A 19675-nucleotide genomic window follows, 5' to 3' on the forward strand; every position below is an offset into this window, starting at 1 on the left:
GGTAGAGCATCCTCCCTCTGAGCAATTTAACCCCCACTGCCAGGCCCGAGTGTCTGTGAGGTAGTTGCACCCTGCAGTGCGAGCAGGACTGAACTTGAATAAAGCCCTGCTATCTCGGACTGGCGACTGGCCCAAGGCCAGGCGCAGAGCCCCACTGAGCACCAGGTACTGGGAGATGGTCAAGCTGTCTTGCTGTCAAGTGTTTTCAGTGAAATGAAAACACCACACACACTTCCTAGTTCCTAGCCAGGGCTTAGAAAACTAACTGCTGTTCCTCAGGTCGTTCTTGCAACGGCTTCCTACCTAGAGAGAAGCTGCATTCTCAGTGTCTTAAATGTGCGAGCAGTGCGAAGGCAGGAAGCTCTATGCCCACTGGAGGCCCGACCTGGCTGCCCCCTGCAGGGAGGCCAGGTGCTTCCCCAGGAGCTCTGCGGTCATCACCCTTCTTCCCACAGTGGGTGGCCCCTGAGAATGGTGGCTGTCTGCTGCTGCCCAGGAGCGTGGTCTCTGTGGTCGGGTCCCTGAAACCTGTTCACAGAAGAAAAGGGCTGGATGTAATGCTGATTGAGCAGGCTCCCATGAGAGCAAGGATCCCCTCCCCAGACCGTGCCCTCTATCCTTTCTGACAGGTTCCCTTCTCTGGTGGTTTCTGCAGTTCTCAGATGAGCCTTTCCGTGTCTTTACCGCCACCCACCTTATGGCAGAGGTGACTAGCTGTCCCCACTGTGTTCAGACCCTCAGGGCTGCTTTCCTGAGCACATTTGCACTCCACAGTTAGGGACAGCCTTGTGACTGGTCCTAGCCCAGAAAACATGAGAGGAAGAAACATGTGCTGCCTTTAGCCCTGCCCCACATAAAAAGATGTTAGCAGGCTAGGGTAGTGGTATTGAGACAGAGTTCTTTTAGACTTGATTCTGCCAGCATTTTTCAAGTCACTCAGGTACTTCCACAACATGAACCATATAAGCATGCCAAGCAGGTAAGATCTGAACCTTGCTGAGACTCGGACCCCAGTTGCTTCTGGTTCTATCACCCAGGTGCATACTCTTCCTGTGCCAGCTGTGTTAGTGATAAAAACGTTCGTGTACTTTTCAATGACAGGGATTAAACCCAAGATTTTGTGCATGTACTGAGATATACCGCCGACCTGATATAAAATCTATTCTTTTCAGCCGGGCAGTAGTGGGAGCACACGCCTTTAATCCTAACACTCGGGAGGCAGAGTTTGAGAGCAGCGTGGTCTAGAGAGTAAGTTCCAGGACAGCCAGGGCTGATACATGGAGAAAAAATCAAAAGAAAAAAAGAAAAGGAAAAGAAAAGAAAAAGAAAGGAAGGAAGGAAGGAAGGAAGGAAGGAAGGAAGGAAGGAAGGAAGTTAGCAGGAATGAGTCCCTTGGAAGCCAGGTGCTAAAGATAGCAAAGATCCCAAGGTCCTGAAGGGGGACAGTCTGTTGACCTGTTAACCCACCCACTAATGGTACTTGAACAGAAAACAAATCATTGCTTTTAAAACCCTCTTTCAAATGTTTTTACTCTTGTGATGACAGCAGGAGCTCCCCTACCATGACAGCAGAACCCACATTAGGACCTAAAACAAGTGGGCTGTATCAGACTAGAAGTTTCTGTATAGCAAAGTAGAGAGGGGAGAGTGAAAAGAGACAGGGATAGACAGACAGACAAGAGGGTGTGTATAAGTAAGCTCCTATCCCAGCCTGTGGTTTGTGGACCACAGTGACTGGGAAGTACAAGGAACGAGGTCCAACACAAAAACTCTAACTTAAATATTTGCTATTTCTTGGTTGTTGGGTGTGAGCTCTGTAGAGGACCAAGTCCTATCTTAATACCAAAAGGTTCCATCTTCCTGGAGGGAGAATCTGCTTCCAAGGAGACTGAGAACATTATGACTGAGGAGGAGCCGGGGCACAAAACATCTGATTGAGTGCTGAGACCAGAGATTTAGTGCCCAGTCCTAGAAGGGTCATCATCCTCAGTACCGCCCCCCAACCACCAAGGCTCATGGGACACTGAGGAAGAGGAAGTAGGAAGATATAAGAGTTGGACATAATGGCACTGCCTCAAGAGGCAGAGGCTGGTGGATCTCTACGAGTTTGAGGTCAGCCTGGTCTACAGAGCGAGTTCAGCCAGAACTACATAGTGAGGCTCTCTGAAAACACGTGTGTGTGTGTGTGTGTCTGTGTGTCTGATTGATAACTGGGAGGAGCGCTGTTGCTGTGGGAGCTCCTCCTGCTCCTTCAGCCAATAGCCTTTAAGATCCCAGCCCACTTGGGCCTGGTCTCTCATATACAAATGTAGTTGTAAAGCATGCACTCGCTCTCTTGCTTCCGGTTCTCACTTCAGGCTGCTAGATTTGGTTCCTGTTCCCCATTCATGCAGAGGACTGTGATCTAGGACAGTGATTATGAGTCCCCCCCCCCAATAAATAACTCTTTATTATACGTAATTCTGAGCTAGTGTGGGATTATTTTGTAACTTCCATAATCATGTTGTGAGCTTGGCATAGCTGTTGCCCTCATGGGTTCACAGCAGCCATGATATTTAAAGCCAATCCAGCCAAAATTCTGGCATAGATGGGGGGAGTGATCCCCAGACCCCATGTCTTACTGAGGAGCTATTGGCAGCTTATAACGGCTGAGGGAAGGAGAGTCTTCATCTTTGCTTTCATGTGTTGGCAGTGGTAGGCTCCCCACACACTGAGGATGGGCCCAGCACCATCCACATAAGGGCAGCACTAATCACACTTAGTGGGCTATGGGGAAGGAGGAGGGGACAGTGACAAGGACATGAGTTTGGAGAGGGGGCTGTGTTGAGAGTCATATGGAGGCATTGGGAGAAACAGGGATATCTGTGATGTTTCATTGTACACATGTATGAGATTCTCAAGAATAGAGAAAATAAATGCAATGACTTCTGAGTCGTTAGCTCTCAGTATGGCAGGGATCAGGGAAAATCCTTGTACCATGAGCTGCAGTCACAGAGACTCTAAGCTCTGTGACTAAGCCTCAAAGGGAGAGAAGGGGGAGACAAAGAGGCCAGGAGCCCATGCAATCCTTAGCCCTATATGCAAAACTCTGTGTGGGGGGAAGTTCATTTTGCCCTCCACCCCTTTTTCTCGTGTTTCATTTTTAAAATTGTCTATTATAACTGAATTAAGAACAATTTTTGTTGCTGCTGGTGGTAGTTTTTTGAGACAGGGTCTTGCCGTGTGACCAGGCTGGCCTCAAATTCTTTTTAATTTTTAAAAATGTTATCGTATGTGTGTGAGTGTTTTGCCTGCTTGTAGGTCTGTGCACTATACACATGCAGTACCCACGGAGTCCAGAAGAGGGCATCAGTTCCCTATGTGGGTGCTGGAATAAAACCTGGGTCCTGGAGAAGAACAGCCAGTACTGTTGACAGCTTACCCATCTTCTCCAGTCCCTTGTCTAGAATTTTCTACCCTCCTGCCCTCACTTCCCAAGCGCTAGGAATATGGGTGTGCACCACCATGCCTGGCTAAGAGCAAATGTCCGATCCAGTTACAGTCGGCTTTCAGTGAATAGTAAATGGTAGAAACTGTCAGAGGCAGGAAGGCTCAGGAAAGAAGAGGGCTGAAGTTACTGGTGAACCGGCTCTGGCCAGTCTTCTTGGCCCTCACCTTGTAAAGACGGGTCTGCACTTGTGTTCTGAACCCACCTACACTGTGTTTCCGAGTCCCTTCCACGCTCAGCGCCCAGCAGGGCAGAGGGACAGAGCGCCAGGCCGCCCACCTCACTGCAGGACTTGAACGCCCCCACTGCCTCCACTTTTCCCTCTGCCTCGCGGGGGAGGGCTCTGCCAGGTTCTGCTCCCTGTTCTGGGCAGTGGGTATTGCAATGCCGTCCACCTAGCCCCACTCCAGACCTCAGCTTACCGGACCCTTCTTCTCGGCCTCTTTCTTCTTCGGGCTGAGCTTAGAGGAACGGAACTGCCTTTCAAAGACAATCTGGCTTATGTTGCAGGTCTTCTCTTCCTGAGGCAGATGTGACTTGGATGTACAGACAAACTTTTCAGAACTGAGGAGAAAAGGGGCGGGTGGGGGGGATCTCAATTCAGCGCGAACAATTCAAAAGCAATTGAAGTCAGGTGGTGGTGGCACATGCCTTTAATCCCAGCACTTGGGAGGCAGAGGCAGGAGGATTTCTGGCCTGATGGTCTACAGAGTGAGTTCCAGGACGGGCTCCAAAGCTACACAGAGAAACCCTGTCTCGAAGAAAAAAAAAAGTTATTGAATGAACTTGATTGATATTCGTTTTGTGAAAAGAAAGGGCTGGCTAGACATCACTGGAGCCCGACCATCTGGTCAAGCTGGAATAATGTCTCTAAAGGTCCGTATGGGAAGGCTGGGAGCCCAGGGTGGTGGTGTCGGGTGTGCTATGGACCTTTAATGAATGAAGTTAGAGGTCTGGGGGTGAGAGGGACCATGAAATCGTGGTCTCTTCCTTCCAAAATAGGAGTTCAATAAACCTTTCTTAAGCCAAATGGCGCAGACGAAGCTGGCCAACACAACTATCATGTGAGTCATGGGACCGGTCTCCAGCTGTGGCTGAGGCAGTCTCTCGGTCCTCCGACCTGGGATTGAAACAGAAGGGCCACAGGCAGCCTGTGTGAGTACTCAGACCAGGAAGTCAGGGAGAAGTGCAATCCACTAGGCAGCACATGCGCAGAACAGAGAAAGCCTCAAGAAGGGACGACGAGAGGGAGAGCTTGAGGCCAGACTTAGTTGTAATGAGAAATCTTGCCCTCCCCCTCGCAAAAAGGAAAAAGTGAGACACTTGTGCTTTTGTGCAAGGGTTAAGATCTGAAACAGCAACAACTGGAAAGAACCAGGAAATCTACCTGGAATGTAACGTTCATGTCTGTAAAGTCATGGGACAGCTGCAGATATTGTGCCAAAGAAGGAGAGACTTTCTAGGGGGAGTTCTCTTCATTTTTTTTTCTTTTTTGGCTATTTATTCATGTTTATGTGTGTGGGTGTTTTGCCTACATGTATGTCTGTGTCCCACATGTATGTAGTCCCCAAGGAGGTCAGAAGAGAGCATGATTGGATCCCCTAGGAACTGGAGTTACAGGCAGCTGTGAGCCACCATGTGGGTGCTGGGTTTGAACTTGGATCCTTTGAAACAGTAATGATCTTACCTACCAAGCCATCTCTCCAGCTCCCAGGAGAGAGAGTTCTTACTCCTCAAACTGTGACCATTTGAAAATTGGAACTAGTTTTTATATAGATAATGGAGTCCAGTTTAATCCCCCCATAATGAAACTCATTTTCTAGTACCATTTATTGAAAATCCTATATTATCCCCTTGTTCTGCACTATAGCCTTATTTTAGTACAAATAAAGTATCTATATGTATTTAATTTCTTGATTCTCTCATTTGGTTTAATTGTTGATTTGGTACAGTTTTTAAGTCAGTTTGATACCTGATATAGTAGTCCTATAAAATTTAGAATTAGCTCAATTTCTATATACACATAAACACACACATACACACACACTCCAGACAAATATCTGTGATTCATTCAGATTGAACTGAATGTGTAGACAGATTTTAGAACTTTTCATGTTTTCAATTTTGAGTGCTGTTGGTAGGGGAGAATTGTCTGTATTTTGTCAATCATGTTATAAATAAACGCTGATTGGCCAGGCAGGAAATATAGGCGGGGAAACCAGAGAGGAAGTAGAAATGATGTAATGAGAACAGGAAAATTCTGGGAAGGAGGAAGTTGATTCCTCCCACTCCTGCCCAGACCACCAAAGCAGCAGGATGTGATCTGCCCCACTGAAAAAAGGTACTAAGTCACATGGCTAACATAGATCAGAAAAATGGGTTAATCAAGATGTGAGAGTTAGCCAGTGAGAGGCTAGAGCCACCTCTAGAGCCACTGGAGAGGGAGGTGGGTCAATCAGCTTTATAACTTACGAAGATGTTTGTGTGATTTTTTGGGGGGGCTAAACAGCTGGGGGTTCCGGGTGAGACAAAAACCCCAACAACAAGCAGGCCCCCCCTATTGTTACATGCTGTGATCCATAACATGGTACATCTTCCCATTAAGTTGGTTCTTGTCTGTTTGTCTGTTTCTCTGTGTAGCCCTAACTGTCTTGGAACTCACTCCATAGACCAGGCTAGCCTCCAACTCATAGAGATCCTCCCATCTCTGCCTCCCAAGTGCTGGGATTAAAGTCATGCACCACCACCGCCTGGATAATTTAGTTCTTACTTTATTCCCCTTAAAGTAGCTCTCAATTAGGCCTGATTCTGCCTTCAGAGTAGTATTTGGAGGTAGGACTCATCATCAGGGAAGCAAAGTCATATGGACAGAGGACAGATATTGCTGAAAAACCTAAACAAAGAATTTTCTGGTCCCAAAGACCAATAAGTACCATGTATGAGAAATCATGTATAAGGTCCTGTGGTCCCGTGGACGGCTAGAGGTATGCTTCTTTTGTTACTATGCTATTTTGTTACCAAATTTCATTTTCTGGCTAGATAGAAATTAAAATGATTTGTGTACTTTGTATTTGATAATCTTTCTGAACTTTATTACTTTTAATATTGTAATGAATTCTTCGAGAATTCATACATGTACACAATGTACTCGGGTCATAGCCATCCCTCGTTCCTCCCCTAACTCCTCCCAGATTCATTCCCCATCTCTCATCCTTCATCCCCTTCCAACTTCATGTCCTTTTTTTTTTTTTTAATAGCCCACCAAATTCTGGTGTGGGAGAATTGTCTGTATTCTGTCAATCATGTTTTAAATAAACGCTGACTGGCCAGGCAGGAAATATAGGCAGGAAAACCAGACAGGAAGTAGAAATGATGTAATGAGAACAGAAGAATTCTGGGAAGGAGGAAGTTGATTCCTCCCACTCCTGCCCAGACCACCGAAGCAGCAGGATGTGATCTTCCCCACTGAAAAAGGTACTGAGCCACATGGCTAACATAGATCAGAATAATGGGTTAATATAAGCTACAAGAGCTAATATGTAGCCTGACCTAATGGCCCAATCAGCTTTATAACTTATAGAAATCTCTGTGTGATTTTCTTTGGGGCTTGCCAGCTGTGGGGTATGGGGGCAGGACAGAAACCCCCAACAAGCTGGCCTGATCATGTTACAAGATTTAATTTGTGCTGTCCATATGCTCATGAGAGCGGGGCCAGGCACTGGAGAACAGTCAGTTTACCAAGAGACACATCCTCAAGAAAAAATTATTACCCTTCTTCTAAAAGCCATCAACTGTCAATAACCTCTTAGCTAGGGGCAGGGGCTCCTCAGCCCCTCACTGCAATTTTTAATTTTTAATATTTATTTATATTTCAGGACAGTCAGGACTGTACAGAGAAGCCCTGCCTCAAAAAAAATATTTATAGCCTTTGAGTTTTTCTATGTAGAGCCTCATATTTTCTGTTAAAAAAGGAAGGGTTTTATTCTTGCTTCCCATTTCTTTTACCTTTTATTTCTCTCCCCTCTCTTATTACTTAAGGTCTCTGGCACAAATCTGAAGTGGCAATTGTGAGTTTCTTTGTCTGATTCAGGAAGTCACAGGGAAAGCATTTAGTGTTTCAGTGAAACCTCTATGATTTCTAGAACTCTATTGCAAATTAAGTAAGCTAATTTCTATCTCTCTAATTATGAGCTAATTTGGGGGGTGTGACTAGATTTCTTTATTTTGATTCTTTATTGAGATGATTATGACTTTGTTCTGTTAACACAGAGATCACAAGAGCTTTCAAAAATGACTTTGGTATAAACGCTTAAAAATATACTGAATCTACCACCCGGGTTCAATAATAACCAGCAACAGTTTCCACACCCTTGTCTCCTAGATGCTCCCTTTCTGTTCTCTTCTGGGAACCCTAGAGCTCAGGCGGACTTATCTGGTTACTTTGTACCTGCACAGACTGGGCTTATTCCACACAGGGTGGGCAGAGGCTCTCTGCCTCTCTTTGGGAACGATGCCATGGGAAGTGAGCATGAACTTGGGTGATCTGCTGAAGAGGGGAGCCTTCTTGATTCCTTTAGGTTCTTTTTGCGTGTCGTTCTGTTTCCCTACAGGAAGACACCAGAGCAAAATCAAACTCTGTAAAACCAACCCCTGCACTCTTCAGGGTGGGAATGATTGACTTCTAGCTGTGGCTGCAAAGCACCTGTGCGGTGTTGGTAGAGGGTTCCTTTAGCTTCGCGGAGCTCTTGCTGTCTTCGGAATAGACACTCACACATCGGAGCGGCTTTCATCTACAGGAGAAAATGAGAGTCTTTGAGTCCCCCACTGCAGTTTACAGCGAGTGATCAAATCTAACCCTAAATAACGTCAGCGAGGCCTTTCTCCACCAAAGCCATGATTAAGACTTAGGAATAAAGTCAGGCACAGCGCAGGGACAAGAAGCTGCCTCCGGTGGAAATGTTTCACGGACTGTAATTGCCGGTAGGAGAAAGGAGGGGGCCGACCCACGTGCAAGAGGAGGCTTCTATTCGTAGCTTTACTAAGCCATTCCATTAGTCAATAATATTTGCTCAGCTATTCCGTGCTACGCCAAGGCCAAGTTCGGTCCTCATTCGTTCTCAGTCTAGAATAAATCATGCAAGTGACACCTTGGTTGTGAGAGGCACCCGTTCAAGCCTTTAGGAGCACAAACATTGTTTCTAACCAGTCTGGGGGAAAAAGTCCTCCCAGTGGGAGGGGACACTGCCCACTGCTCTGGGGAGGGGTGGGGTTAGGGAAATATAAGCCTGTGTCAGGGTGTGGGAGGTACTGAGGCCACTTAAAAGGAATCTCCTGGCTAACCGTAAGCCTCTTTCTCCACTTCTTCAATGCCGAAAGATCACACTCCTTGATTCCAACACATTTAGATTACATCTTGAGTTCCAGCTCTTAGGACATTTGGGAATTAATAGTAAATGCATGTTTTCTGAACTTGATGATACCCAGTGTTTCTAACGTTCTGTCTAAACTCTTCTACAGTTTAGCAAATACCTGGGGCTGAAAGACCCAGGAAACCAAACAGCAAAGATCCAATAGGAGGACACTTAAAGCCAGTAGACTTGAATTTGATATTGCAAATTAGAAGAGCATAAATTCCTGAAGAGGTTCCTGACCTCAAAGTGAAACACATCTTCAAAATAAGACACTGAATGGTGCTGTTCTGGTCAAGACAGAGAAGAAAAGAACCGTCTGTCCCCGGGCCTAATGCAGTCCGCTTCTCCCTCACCCATCTCCTCCCACAGGGATAGGAACTCTCTCTCTCGGCCCTGTTCTGAACTAGGAATTGCCATTTGACCCAGTCCTGGTAAGACTGAAAGCTGAAACATTGGCCTAGGGAATGCTGAAGATTCTGCTTTCTGTTAAAAGGAGTGGTCCAGAGAGTCCCAGGCACCACCCTCCCTCCCTACCTTGATGGCGCTCTGAGCACCAGCAGGCGAATGGTGAGAATGATGGAACGACCCAGACACATCAGGCCAGAGAAGAAAACGACAGGAGGACAAGAAAAAGAACGGCATCATAGTTATGTAGAAGAAGCAATAAAACCCAGCACCAACCGTTTGATCCATGTGCTTTAGGCAGTATTCATATTTCACTTGACTTTGTCCAGGTCTTCTATATGAAATCACCTTTTCTATAATTCTCTGCTGAAGAGGCCGCACTACATTTTCAACCCATTTCTTATGTAACATCTCTTTTCTTCTTTCCTTAAAAACAGCCTGATGCTGAATGTATGTATCCATTCTCTGACAAAGTAACAGAAACAACAGGGATCACAAACCATTCCCTTCCTGTCATTCTGTTAGTGACGGAGAAAACACCCGTTCCTAAGCGCTCCAGGGATTCCTGCTGCCTAGTCCTCACACCAAATAACTGGAACGCAGAATAAACTTCAGAGACAGAACTTGAAAACACAGGCCAGGAAGAAAATATGAAAACTTCTAAATCATACCGCACCTTCGATTAAACTGTTATCCAACTCATGAACCCAATGAAGCCTTTCCTAACTCACCAAATTCTCATTTCTTGTTAAAATATTGCCCAGACATTCATTCTCTATCTAGGCTTTACCACCACAAGGTCTGTGCCGGAACTGGAAGAACAAAGACACTGAACTTGCTTTTATGCTGCTCCCTGACCTATGAAAGGCGTTAACCCCAAGACTGCTTTTGATACTTCATTTAAATGAGAATTTATGGGCAAGTGATTTAGTTACTGCCTAGCCCATTGACTCTTACAGTGTACTCAATAAACTATGTTGAGAAAGAGAATGATGTCCCTTTACTTTGTAAATTCAAATCACAATAAAAATGTCAAAGTGCTCTTATAATACTATCAGGTGGGAATTAACTCCTTAAAGCCTGCAGATCCAACAGTGATTATTAGTAACTTAATTGGTTATTACCCTTAAATGCTAATTAATTTCTGGTGATTTTTATATTTCCCAATGCAGTATGGAAAAATAGGAAAAAGAGGCAAGTTTTGTTAGAAAAGAATTCCATTTGGTACAAGTCAATGAGGGGGAAGCAGTTAAAACGATCCCTCGGATTCCTTAAGGGCAGATCCATACAAGATGTGGGACCTTTAGTGAACCTGCAAAGAGTGGTACCCTCTCAGGGCTACGCAGCTCGAGGGTATAAATCAGAGGCATCGCATTCTGCCTGCAAATGAGTCTCTCAGACAGAACATTACAGCCTGAATGTAAAATGTGCCCCCAAACTTGTGTGCTAGTTTGTGTTTCCAGCTGATGAGACCATGGGGTGCTGCTGTAAACTTTAGAAGGCAGGGCTGGTAGGTGGGAGTTAGGTTGCCCAGAGCAGACCTTTGAAAAAAATTCTCACACACTTTCCTCGCTTCCCGTGTTGTTTCTTAAATGCCCAGGGGTGAGCAGCTCTGGCTGCTGCCTGCCTTTATGTGAAGTGACTGTGGACAGAATGCCCTGAATCTCTGAGCCAACACAAGCCTTTGCTCTCCTAAGTTTGTCATCTTCAGAGCATCAGAGCACGGCATCCACTCTTGCTCCTCCAGAAGGCAGCACGCAGCCACTCACCTTCACGATGTAGTTTTCTCGGAATAATATTGCATGCACAGCTTCATCAATGTCTTCTCGAGCTAATACCTAAAAACAAAATTGAACGGGAAGTCAAACACTCTGAAGGAAGCATCGGAATGACAAGTCCCAGGCCAGTGTTCCAATATCTCTCGTGAAAATCTAGTGCCTGTATCTCACAGCATAGTTCTGACTCCTTATGATAGGAAACTTCAAATCCTGTTCTCCACGAGCCCATAACCTAGCTGTAATGGGTAGCAACTCAATCTTATTTCATTTCAACCCTACTCATTTTTCCATCAGCTACCTAGACTATTTTGAAACACATCCTTGACATTACATCATGAAATCATATTTTGTTAGAGTTTCAGGAAGCTGGGCTGGAGAGATGATTCAGCAGTTGCAAGCACATACTGCTCTTGCAAAGGACTAGGTTTGATTTGGCAGCATCTATGTCCATCCAGCAGTTCAGTTCACATCTGCCTGTACTCTAGCTCCACGGGATCCAATGCCTCTGGCCTCTTTAAGCACAAGCACTAAAATACACATACCCACATATGGTACATAATTAAGAATAAAAAATAAAGTTCTGGGCTGAAGAGATGGCTCAAAGGTTAAGAACACTGGCTGCTGTTTCAGAGGTCCTGAGTTCAATTCCCAGCAACGACATAGTGGCTCACAACCATCTGTAATGAGATCTGGCGCCCTCTTCTGGCCTGCAGGGACACATGCAAGCAGAACACTGTATACATAATAAATAAATATATCTTTAAAATAAATAAATAAAGTTCCAAGAAGCTTACTAAGCATTTTTAAGCAACAATAAATAAATGGAACCTTCTAAAACTGAGAAGCTTCTGTAAAGCAAAGGACAAGTCAATAAGACAAAAAGGCAGCCTACTGAATGGGAAAAGATCTTCACCAATACCACATCAGACAGAGGACTGATCTCCAAAATATATAAAGAACTCAAGAAACTAGACATCATATAATGCCAAATAATCTAATTAAAAATGGGGTTCAGAGCTAAACAGAGAATTCTCAACAGATGAATCTCAACTGGCCAAGAAACACTTACGGAATTGCTCAACATCCTTAGCCATCAGGGAAATACAAATAAAAATTACTCTGAGATTCCATCTTACACCTGTCAGAATGGCTAAGATCAAAAACAACAATGATAGCTTATGCTGAAGAGGATGTGGAGTAAGGGGAACACTTCTCCATTGCTGGTGGGAATGCAAACTTGTACAACCACTCTGGAAATCAGTAAGGCAGTTTCTCAGAAAAGTGGGAATCAGCCTACTTCAAAATCCAGCAATACTATTCTTGGTTATATGCCCAAAGGATTCTCAATCATACTATAAGGACATTTGCTCAACTATGTTCATAGCAGTTTTATTTGTAATAACCACAACCTGGAAGCAACCTAGATGCCTGAAGAATGGATAAAGAAAATGTGGTATATTAACACAATGGAATATTACATCTTGAAATTTGCATGTAAATGTGTGGAACTAGAAAAAAAAAACATCCTGAGTGAGGTGGAGTCAGAGAGAGGCCATGTAGCTGCTGAAGGAGACAAAAGCCCTGGAACTTTACCAGTAAACCACGAGCCTCATGGTAAAATACAAAAGAATAGAAATGGGTTAATCTAAGATGTAAGAGTTAATTAATAAGCCTAAGCTATTAGTCAAGCAGTGTTGTAATTAATAGAGTTTCTGTGTAATTATTTTGGGTCTGGGCAGCCAGGAATGAGCAAGTGGCCTCTACCCACAAATTGGTGCACCAATGTGAGCTGACTACAGCCACATAAAATCTGAGAGAACTTAAAAAGGAATTCTACACACACACACACACACACAAAGTTTAGTGTAGCTTCTTGATATATATGTGTATATGTGTATATATATATATATATATATATATATATATATATATATATATATATATATTTGGATGGGCTCTGTTTACTGGTGGCAAACAGGGGCACCATGGCTCCTTTAAGAAAAGACTTACTGATTCAGCATAAGAAATGGTGGTATCCTGGTTCATGCTGGCAGCACTAATAGCTCTGGCTCTTTTAGGAGGCCAAGCACTTAAATGAGATCTGTGAGCAGCATGTTACAAATTGATTAATGGTGACATAGACCTGCTGCGACCCTAGAGCTGGGGCAGTGTGCATGGCTCTCAGAGGCAGTGAACATATCTCTGCTATGTTGGACTGGGCAAAGTCAACAAGCAGGACCTCAGAGTTGGTCCTAGCCACACCTGCTTAGCATTAAAAAAAGTGTTTCTGATCAGAAAATAATTATACACGCAATAAAGACAAACTCAGATGAAAAAAAAAAACTCTAAACATGTCACCGTGTTGAATTGTATGTAGGCTTGGGAGAGAGAAAAAAATAGTCATAAAAAGAAGTAAATGGTTTTTAAAAAAGTAAAGTCTTTAAAAAGGCAGAGTAAAGACAGTCATAGATTAAAGGAGTAAAGAAAAATAATCCACATAAAGATGGAAAATACACAGAGAATCTGATTATGCGTATTATTGTTTTTCTTTAATTTTTTGGCTGTAAATGAGCTGAGTACAAAAAGGCATGTTATTGTACAGCCTTCTAAGCTAAACCAACATATTTATTTTAAAGGTATCTTGACTTCAAAATTTGGGTCTAAGGATATGTTACTTTGGAAAAGAGGTTCTGTTTTTATTTCCACAGTGAATGAGAACCTGTGATTTCTTCCAGACTAATGTGGTTTGAGGAACTAAGACACCCCCCCCAAATGTCTTCATGAGCCCCTTCCCCCAAAATACTTTGCCCATCAAAAATCAGGAAGCAATTTGGAGAGAACTATGCCCAAATTCCCAAATATTGTTTATAAATGTTTGCTTACACATAAAGGGGATATGATATAGAGATGAATACTTTGGTTTATTGATACAAATTTAAGGTCAGTTTTGTTATATATATATTTCTGCTCTTGACTAAAGTATTGTGTTTGTGCAACTTATTTAAAAATGTAGTGTATAGTTAAGAAATACAGGTTAATAGATAGTCATCTATAATAATCAAGCTTGTAGTCATATTAGTTAGGTTTTCTAGATGTGCAGAGATGTATTTCAGATGGATAGGTATTCTTCAAGCCTTTCAAAGACATATAGAATATGGCATTTAAAATGTTTTAAAAACTTAGACTTTTCTCAACAGTGAGACATATCTGCTTAAGGCAGCACCAATCTACTTCAAGAGGAAGATGGGCAACAAAGAAGCTCCTTGATGGTGTGCTGTATGAACTGGACATGCAGGACCCACAGAAAAATGACTGCTGAACTTGTCTAAAGGTGAGACTGCTTCAGGTTCCTGCTTCATGAAAGAGTCTGCCAGACATTCTGCAGGATACAGAAGAAAGTGACTGACAAACTGCCAATAGAGATGAAACAGTCTTTCAAATTTTCTGCTTCATGTAAAAGTCTACAGGATACTGTGGGCCTGTAGGCTGAAGATGGGTGCCCCAATGTTACAGAAGAACTTTGGGTAACTATCCAGGCAATGAGATGTCTCTGTTAATTCTAGAGCTTTGGTAGTTGCTTACAATGCACTTCCTGTTTACTTAGCTAATATTATATCCTTCTGGGGTCTTTGATGGAGTTGAATAAAGACAGTTATAATTATAAAAGATAAATAAGATATAAAACTTTAGACTCACAAAGATAGAATAGATGGTATTTTCCTTAATTTGCCAAATATAAATAAAGTAAATATTGTAACTATAATTCTTGCTTGATATCTGTTTTGTTGTATGTAATCTTGCTGTGTTAAAGCTAAAACTTTCCTTTTTATTTAGACAGAAAAGGGGAGATGATGTGGGACTTCCCTCTGTATACTGTGAATATGTTTTATTACCATTGGTTAAAAAAGAATCTGCTTTGGACCTATGGCAGTGCAGAATAGATCAAGGCAGGAATTCCAAACAGAGATAGAGGAGAAAAGAAGGTGGAATCAGAGAGATGCCATATAGCTGCCAAAAGAGACAGACGTGCTGGAACTTTACCAGTAAACCATGAGTCTCATGGTAAAATACAAAATATCGCACCTAAGAAGCTGAGAAAAAAATAGGAATGGGTTGATTTAAGATGTAAAAGTTAGTTAATAAGAAGCCTAAGCTATTGGTCAAGCAGTGTTATAATTAATATAGTTTCTGTATGATTATTTTGGGTTTGGCAGTTGGGAAAGAACAAGTGGCCTCTGCCTACAAGATCCTATCTCAAAAAACAAATAGCAAAACTCAGAAAGCTCAATTTAGTGCAACTGTACTCAAAAAGCAGAAATTCAACTTAGTGAAATTGGCCGAGAGTCACAGGGCTGGTGTGGAGGCTTGCTGTTTGCATTTTAAGTTTAGAGGAAGCTGATGCACCAAACCCTCAATCTGGTGCTTTTTCAGCTGCATCAGTATGGACCAGCTTTCATCCTTGAATTACTACAGAGGAACAAATGAAAAGACACTGTGAGGCCAGTGTCTGGAAGAGATGTCCTAAAATAATGGCCTCTCGTGAAACTCTTACTATTGGTTTCTCAGACTTTGTTATTCCATCATGGCTCTTCCTCCTGTTCTACTACATTGGATGCATCAAGACCAGCTAAATCCCAAACTCAAACACACCCATAAACAATAGAAGTCTCAGAAGGAGTGCTGTATTTTCCATCCACAATTTAATATGCTCACATGAAATCTAAAGTTGTATCTGAACAACTAGCTAGGTCTTCTCCAGTGTAAGTTCTAGAATATGTACAATCTTACTTTAAAGCCTGCTCAGATTTATCTCAAGATGCCAATGGGAAAAGTATTTTTTCTTTTCTTTTTTTTTTTTTGGTTTTTTGAGATAGGGTTTCTCTGTGGCTTTGGTGCCTGTCCTGGAACTAGCTCTGTAGACCAGGCTGGTCTCGAACTCACAGAGATCCGCCTGCCTCTGTCTCCCGAGTGCTGGGATTAAAGGCGTGCGCCACCATCGCCCGGCTTAATTTTTCTTATAAAAGTAGAATAATCACTATTTAGATTGTGAAATGCTGATAAGTATCATTGCGAAAAATTCTAGCTTTCTTTGTAAGATTTTAAGTAAATTATCAAATGTCACATATACTCTTGGTCAACAACCTTCTTTATTTAAAAATAATGTCAGAAAGGTAGGATGGCACACACTTTTACTCCTAAGACTCTGGAGATGAGCCAGGATTTCTGTAAGTGCCAGGCCAGCCTGATCTGCATACCTGTTGGTGGAGGCTGCTCTTTTGCTCCTGGCTACCCAGACTTGAAAGAATCACACAGAAATGGTGTAAATAAAATCACTGTTTGGCCTATTAGCTCTAGCTTCTTATTGATGAACATTTACATCCTAAACTAACCCATCTCCATTAATCTGTGCATCACCACGAGGTTGTGGTCTACCGGTCAAAGCTTTGGTGGTCTCCAGCAGCAGCTCTTTTAGCCTGGCTATGTTCTGCTAAGCCATTGGCCAAAGGCGGCTTCTTTTTTTTAATACATTTTTTATTGATATTTATTGAGCTCTACATTTTTCTCTGCTCCCCTCCCTGCCTCTCCCCTCCCCTCTTCAACCCTCCCCCAAAGTCCCCATGCTCCCAATTTACTCAGGAGATCTTGTCTTTTTCCACTTTCTACTTTCCATGCAGATTAGATCTATGTAAGTCTCTCTTAGTGTCAGCATTGTTGTCTAAGTTCTCTGGGATTCTGGTTTGTAGACTGACTTTTTTTCTTTGTTTTATGTTTAAAAATCACCTAAGAGTGAGTACATGCCGGGCGGTGGTGGCGCACGCCTTTAATCCCAGCACTCGGGAGGCAGAGACAGGCGGATCTCTGTGAGTTCGAGACCAGCCTGGTCTACAGAGCTAGTTCCAGGACAGGCTCCAAAACCACAGAGAAACCCTGTCTCGAAAAAAACCGAAAAAAAAAAAAAGAGTTAGTACATGTGATAATTGTCTTTCTATGTCTGGGTTACCTCACCCAAAATAATGTTTTCTAGCTTCATCCATTTTCCTGCAAAATTCAAGCTGTCATTTTTTTCTGCTGTGTAGTACTCCATTGTGTAAATGTACCACATTTTCCGTATCCATTCTTCAGTCGAGGGGCATTTAGGTTGTTTCCAGGTTCTGGCTATGATAAACAAAGCTGCTATGAACATAGTTGAGCACATGTCCTTGTGGCACGATTGAGCATCCTTTGAATATAAACCCAAAAGTGGTATTACTGGGTCTTGAGGAAGGTTGTTTCCTAATTTTCTGAGAAATTGCCACAGTGACATCCAAAATGTACCAGCTTGCATTCCCACCAGCAATGCAGGAGTGTTCCCTTTTCCCCACAGCCTCTCCAGCATAAGTTGTCATCAGTGTTTTTGATCTTGGCCATTCTTACAGGTGTAAGATGGAATCTCAGAGTTGTTTTGATTTGCATTTCTCTGATGACTAAGGATGTTGAACATTTCCTTAAGTGTCTTTCAGCCATTTTAGATTCATCTGTTGAGGTTCTCTGTTTAGGTCTGTACTCCATTTTTTTTTATTGGCTTATGTGATCTTTTGACGTCCAATTTCTTGAGTTTTTTGTATATTTTGGAGATCAGACCTCTGTCTGATGTGGGGTTAGTGAAGATCTTTTCTCATTCTGTAGGCTGTCGTTTTGTCTTGTTGGCTGTGTCCTTTGCTTTACAGAAGCTTTTCAGTTTCAGGAGGTCCCATTTATTGATTGTTTCTCTCAGTGTCTGTGCTGATGGGGTTCTATTTTGGAAGTGGTCTCCTGTGCCAAAGCGTTCAAGTGTACTTCCTACTTTCTCTTCTATGAGGTTCAGTGTGGCTGGCTTTATGTTGAGGTCTTTGATCCATTTGGAATTGAGTTTTGTGCATGGTGATAGATATGGGTTTATTTTCATTCTTCTACATGTTGATATCCAGTTATGCCAGCACCACTTGTTAAATATGCAAAAGCAGCTTCTTTATTAACCAATAAAAAACAATACATATACAGAAGGACTTCCCACACTGCATAGCAAATTCAAGGCCAGCTAGGTCTACTATTAAATAAATAAATAAAATAATAGTAACAATAACAATCTGAGAGAGGCTGTCAGGAGAGCTCAGCTGCTAAAAGTACTTGCTACCATGCTTGACCATCTGGGTTTAATCCCAGGGACCCATGGAAGGGCTTCCAAATGCGTGTTACATCACCTGTGTGTCTGCCTTCTGCAAGCACACACCTATAAACCAATATAATGGGTGGTGGTGGCTCACGCCTTTAATCCCAGCACTCGGGAGGCAGAGGCAGGCGGATCTCTGTGAGTTTGAGACCAGCCTGGTCTACAAGAGCTAGGTCCAGGACAGGCTCCAAAGCTACAGAGAAACCCTGTCTCGAAAAAAGTATAAAATAGAAAAATGAAAAAAAAAAAAACCAATGTAACTTATTTTTTTTTAAAAAAATGAGAGATCTAGATAGTCTTTGTCATTGATAAGTCATTCTTTGCAAATTTATTTTTAGAAAATAGACGCACTAATCATCCAAAGCAGCTCCTCTGAAATCCGCTGCTCACAAACACAAAAATGGTGAACTCACGTTTCACAGCTCTTCTTGTCACCATGACAGAGGGGCAAGATCAGTTCTCAAGAGCTTGCTTTCTAATGAGGCAAACCATAGAATCCCATGAAACTGAAGCGCTTTGGCCAAATACGGCTCGTGTTTACCTGCCTGGCAATCAGCTGGTGATGTCTTTCCTTCAGGATGGCTTTTGGCCAAATCTGAACCCAGGTGCTCCCACTCACTGACTACCCAATCTAAGCCAAGAAGAACTGTTCTAATACTGGAAACAGATGGGCGATTGAGGCCAAACTGGTTATAAACTCAAGGAATTGTGTGTCTCATGGAAAGACAACATCTCAAAAATCAAACCTTTAAGTCCTTTTTAAGCCAGACCAATCTTGATAGTGGATTCACAATTGGAGCTATCTCTGGGCTCCTCCATTTACATTATCTTGCTTCTTATGAAAAAGGAAGAAGGGAAGAGAGAAGGAAGAGAGGGAAGGAGGAAGGGAGGGAGAAATGGAAGAAGGAAGGAAGGAAGGAAGGAAGGAAGGAAGGAAGGAAGGAAGGAAGGAAGGAAGGAAGGAAGGAAAAGGAAAAGAAAGGGGGAAAGCCATGCTGTTACCTCCATTAAAGAAACAGACTCCGGCTCTGGCCACTCCTTTAGTTTGTCCACACTGAAATAGTCATCGCAGTTCCAAGTTTTTGTGGCAGCCATAAATAATAGAATCTCTGAGCAAGAAAAACTGAGGAACTTATTGTATCGATGTGGAAAAAGCAGGGCGTTAGGGACTCAGCTCCTCTTTCTTGTGTCCTAGAGACCCGGGTGTGTCTCGCTGCGCTTCTCACGCTGTCGTGGGGACCAAAGCAGGAGTCAACACAGGATGCATAGCCTCAGGCTGAGGGTGATGGCCCTCAGCAGGAAAACCTCAGGCTGCAGGCTTCCTCTCAGATGGATGCTCCTGGGCTGATGGCATCTTGAGTAGGTAAGGGTGGCCTCCTCAGATGGAAGCTCTTAGTGGCCAGTT

At 43.1% G+C, this 19675-nt stretch overlaps 1 protein-coding gene across 1 annotated transcript; it reads right to left on the reverse strand.

The window, feature by feature from the left end:
* Positions 1–363: 363 nt before the first annotated feature.
* On the reverse strand, positions 364–19365 carry Fam228a (family with sequence similarity 228 member A). The gene is made up of 7 exons (XM_057785895.1): positions 19273–19365; positions 11073–11141; positions 9580–9768; positions 8190–8277; positions 7935–8091; positions 3910–4051; positions 364–528 (listed from the first exon to the last, which is right to left on the reverse strand). Exons 1-7 carry the CDS (start codon positions 19363–19365, stop codon positions 364–366), a joined length of 903 nt encoding a protein of 300 aa, XP_057641878.1.
* Positions 19366–19675: the final 310 nt, after the last annotated feature.

Source organism: Chionomys nivalis, chromosome 1 (genome assembly GCF_950005125.1).
Source record: "Chionomys nivalis chromosome 1, mChiNiv1.1, whole genome shotgun sequence".
NCBI lineage: Eukaryota > Metazoa > Chordata > Mammalia > Rodentia > Cricetidae > Chionomys > Chionomys nivalis.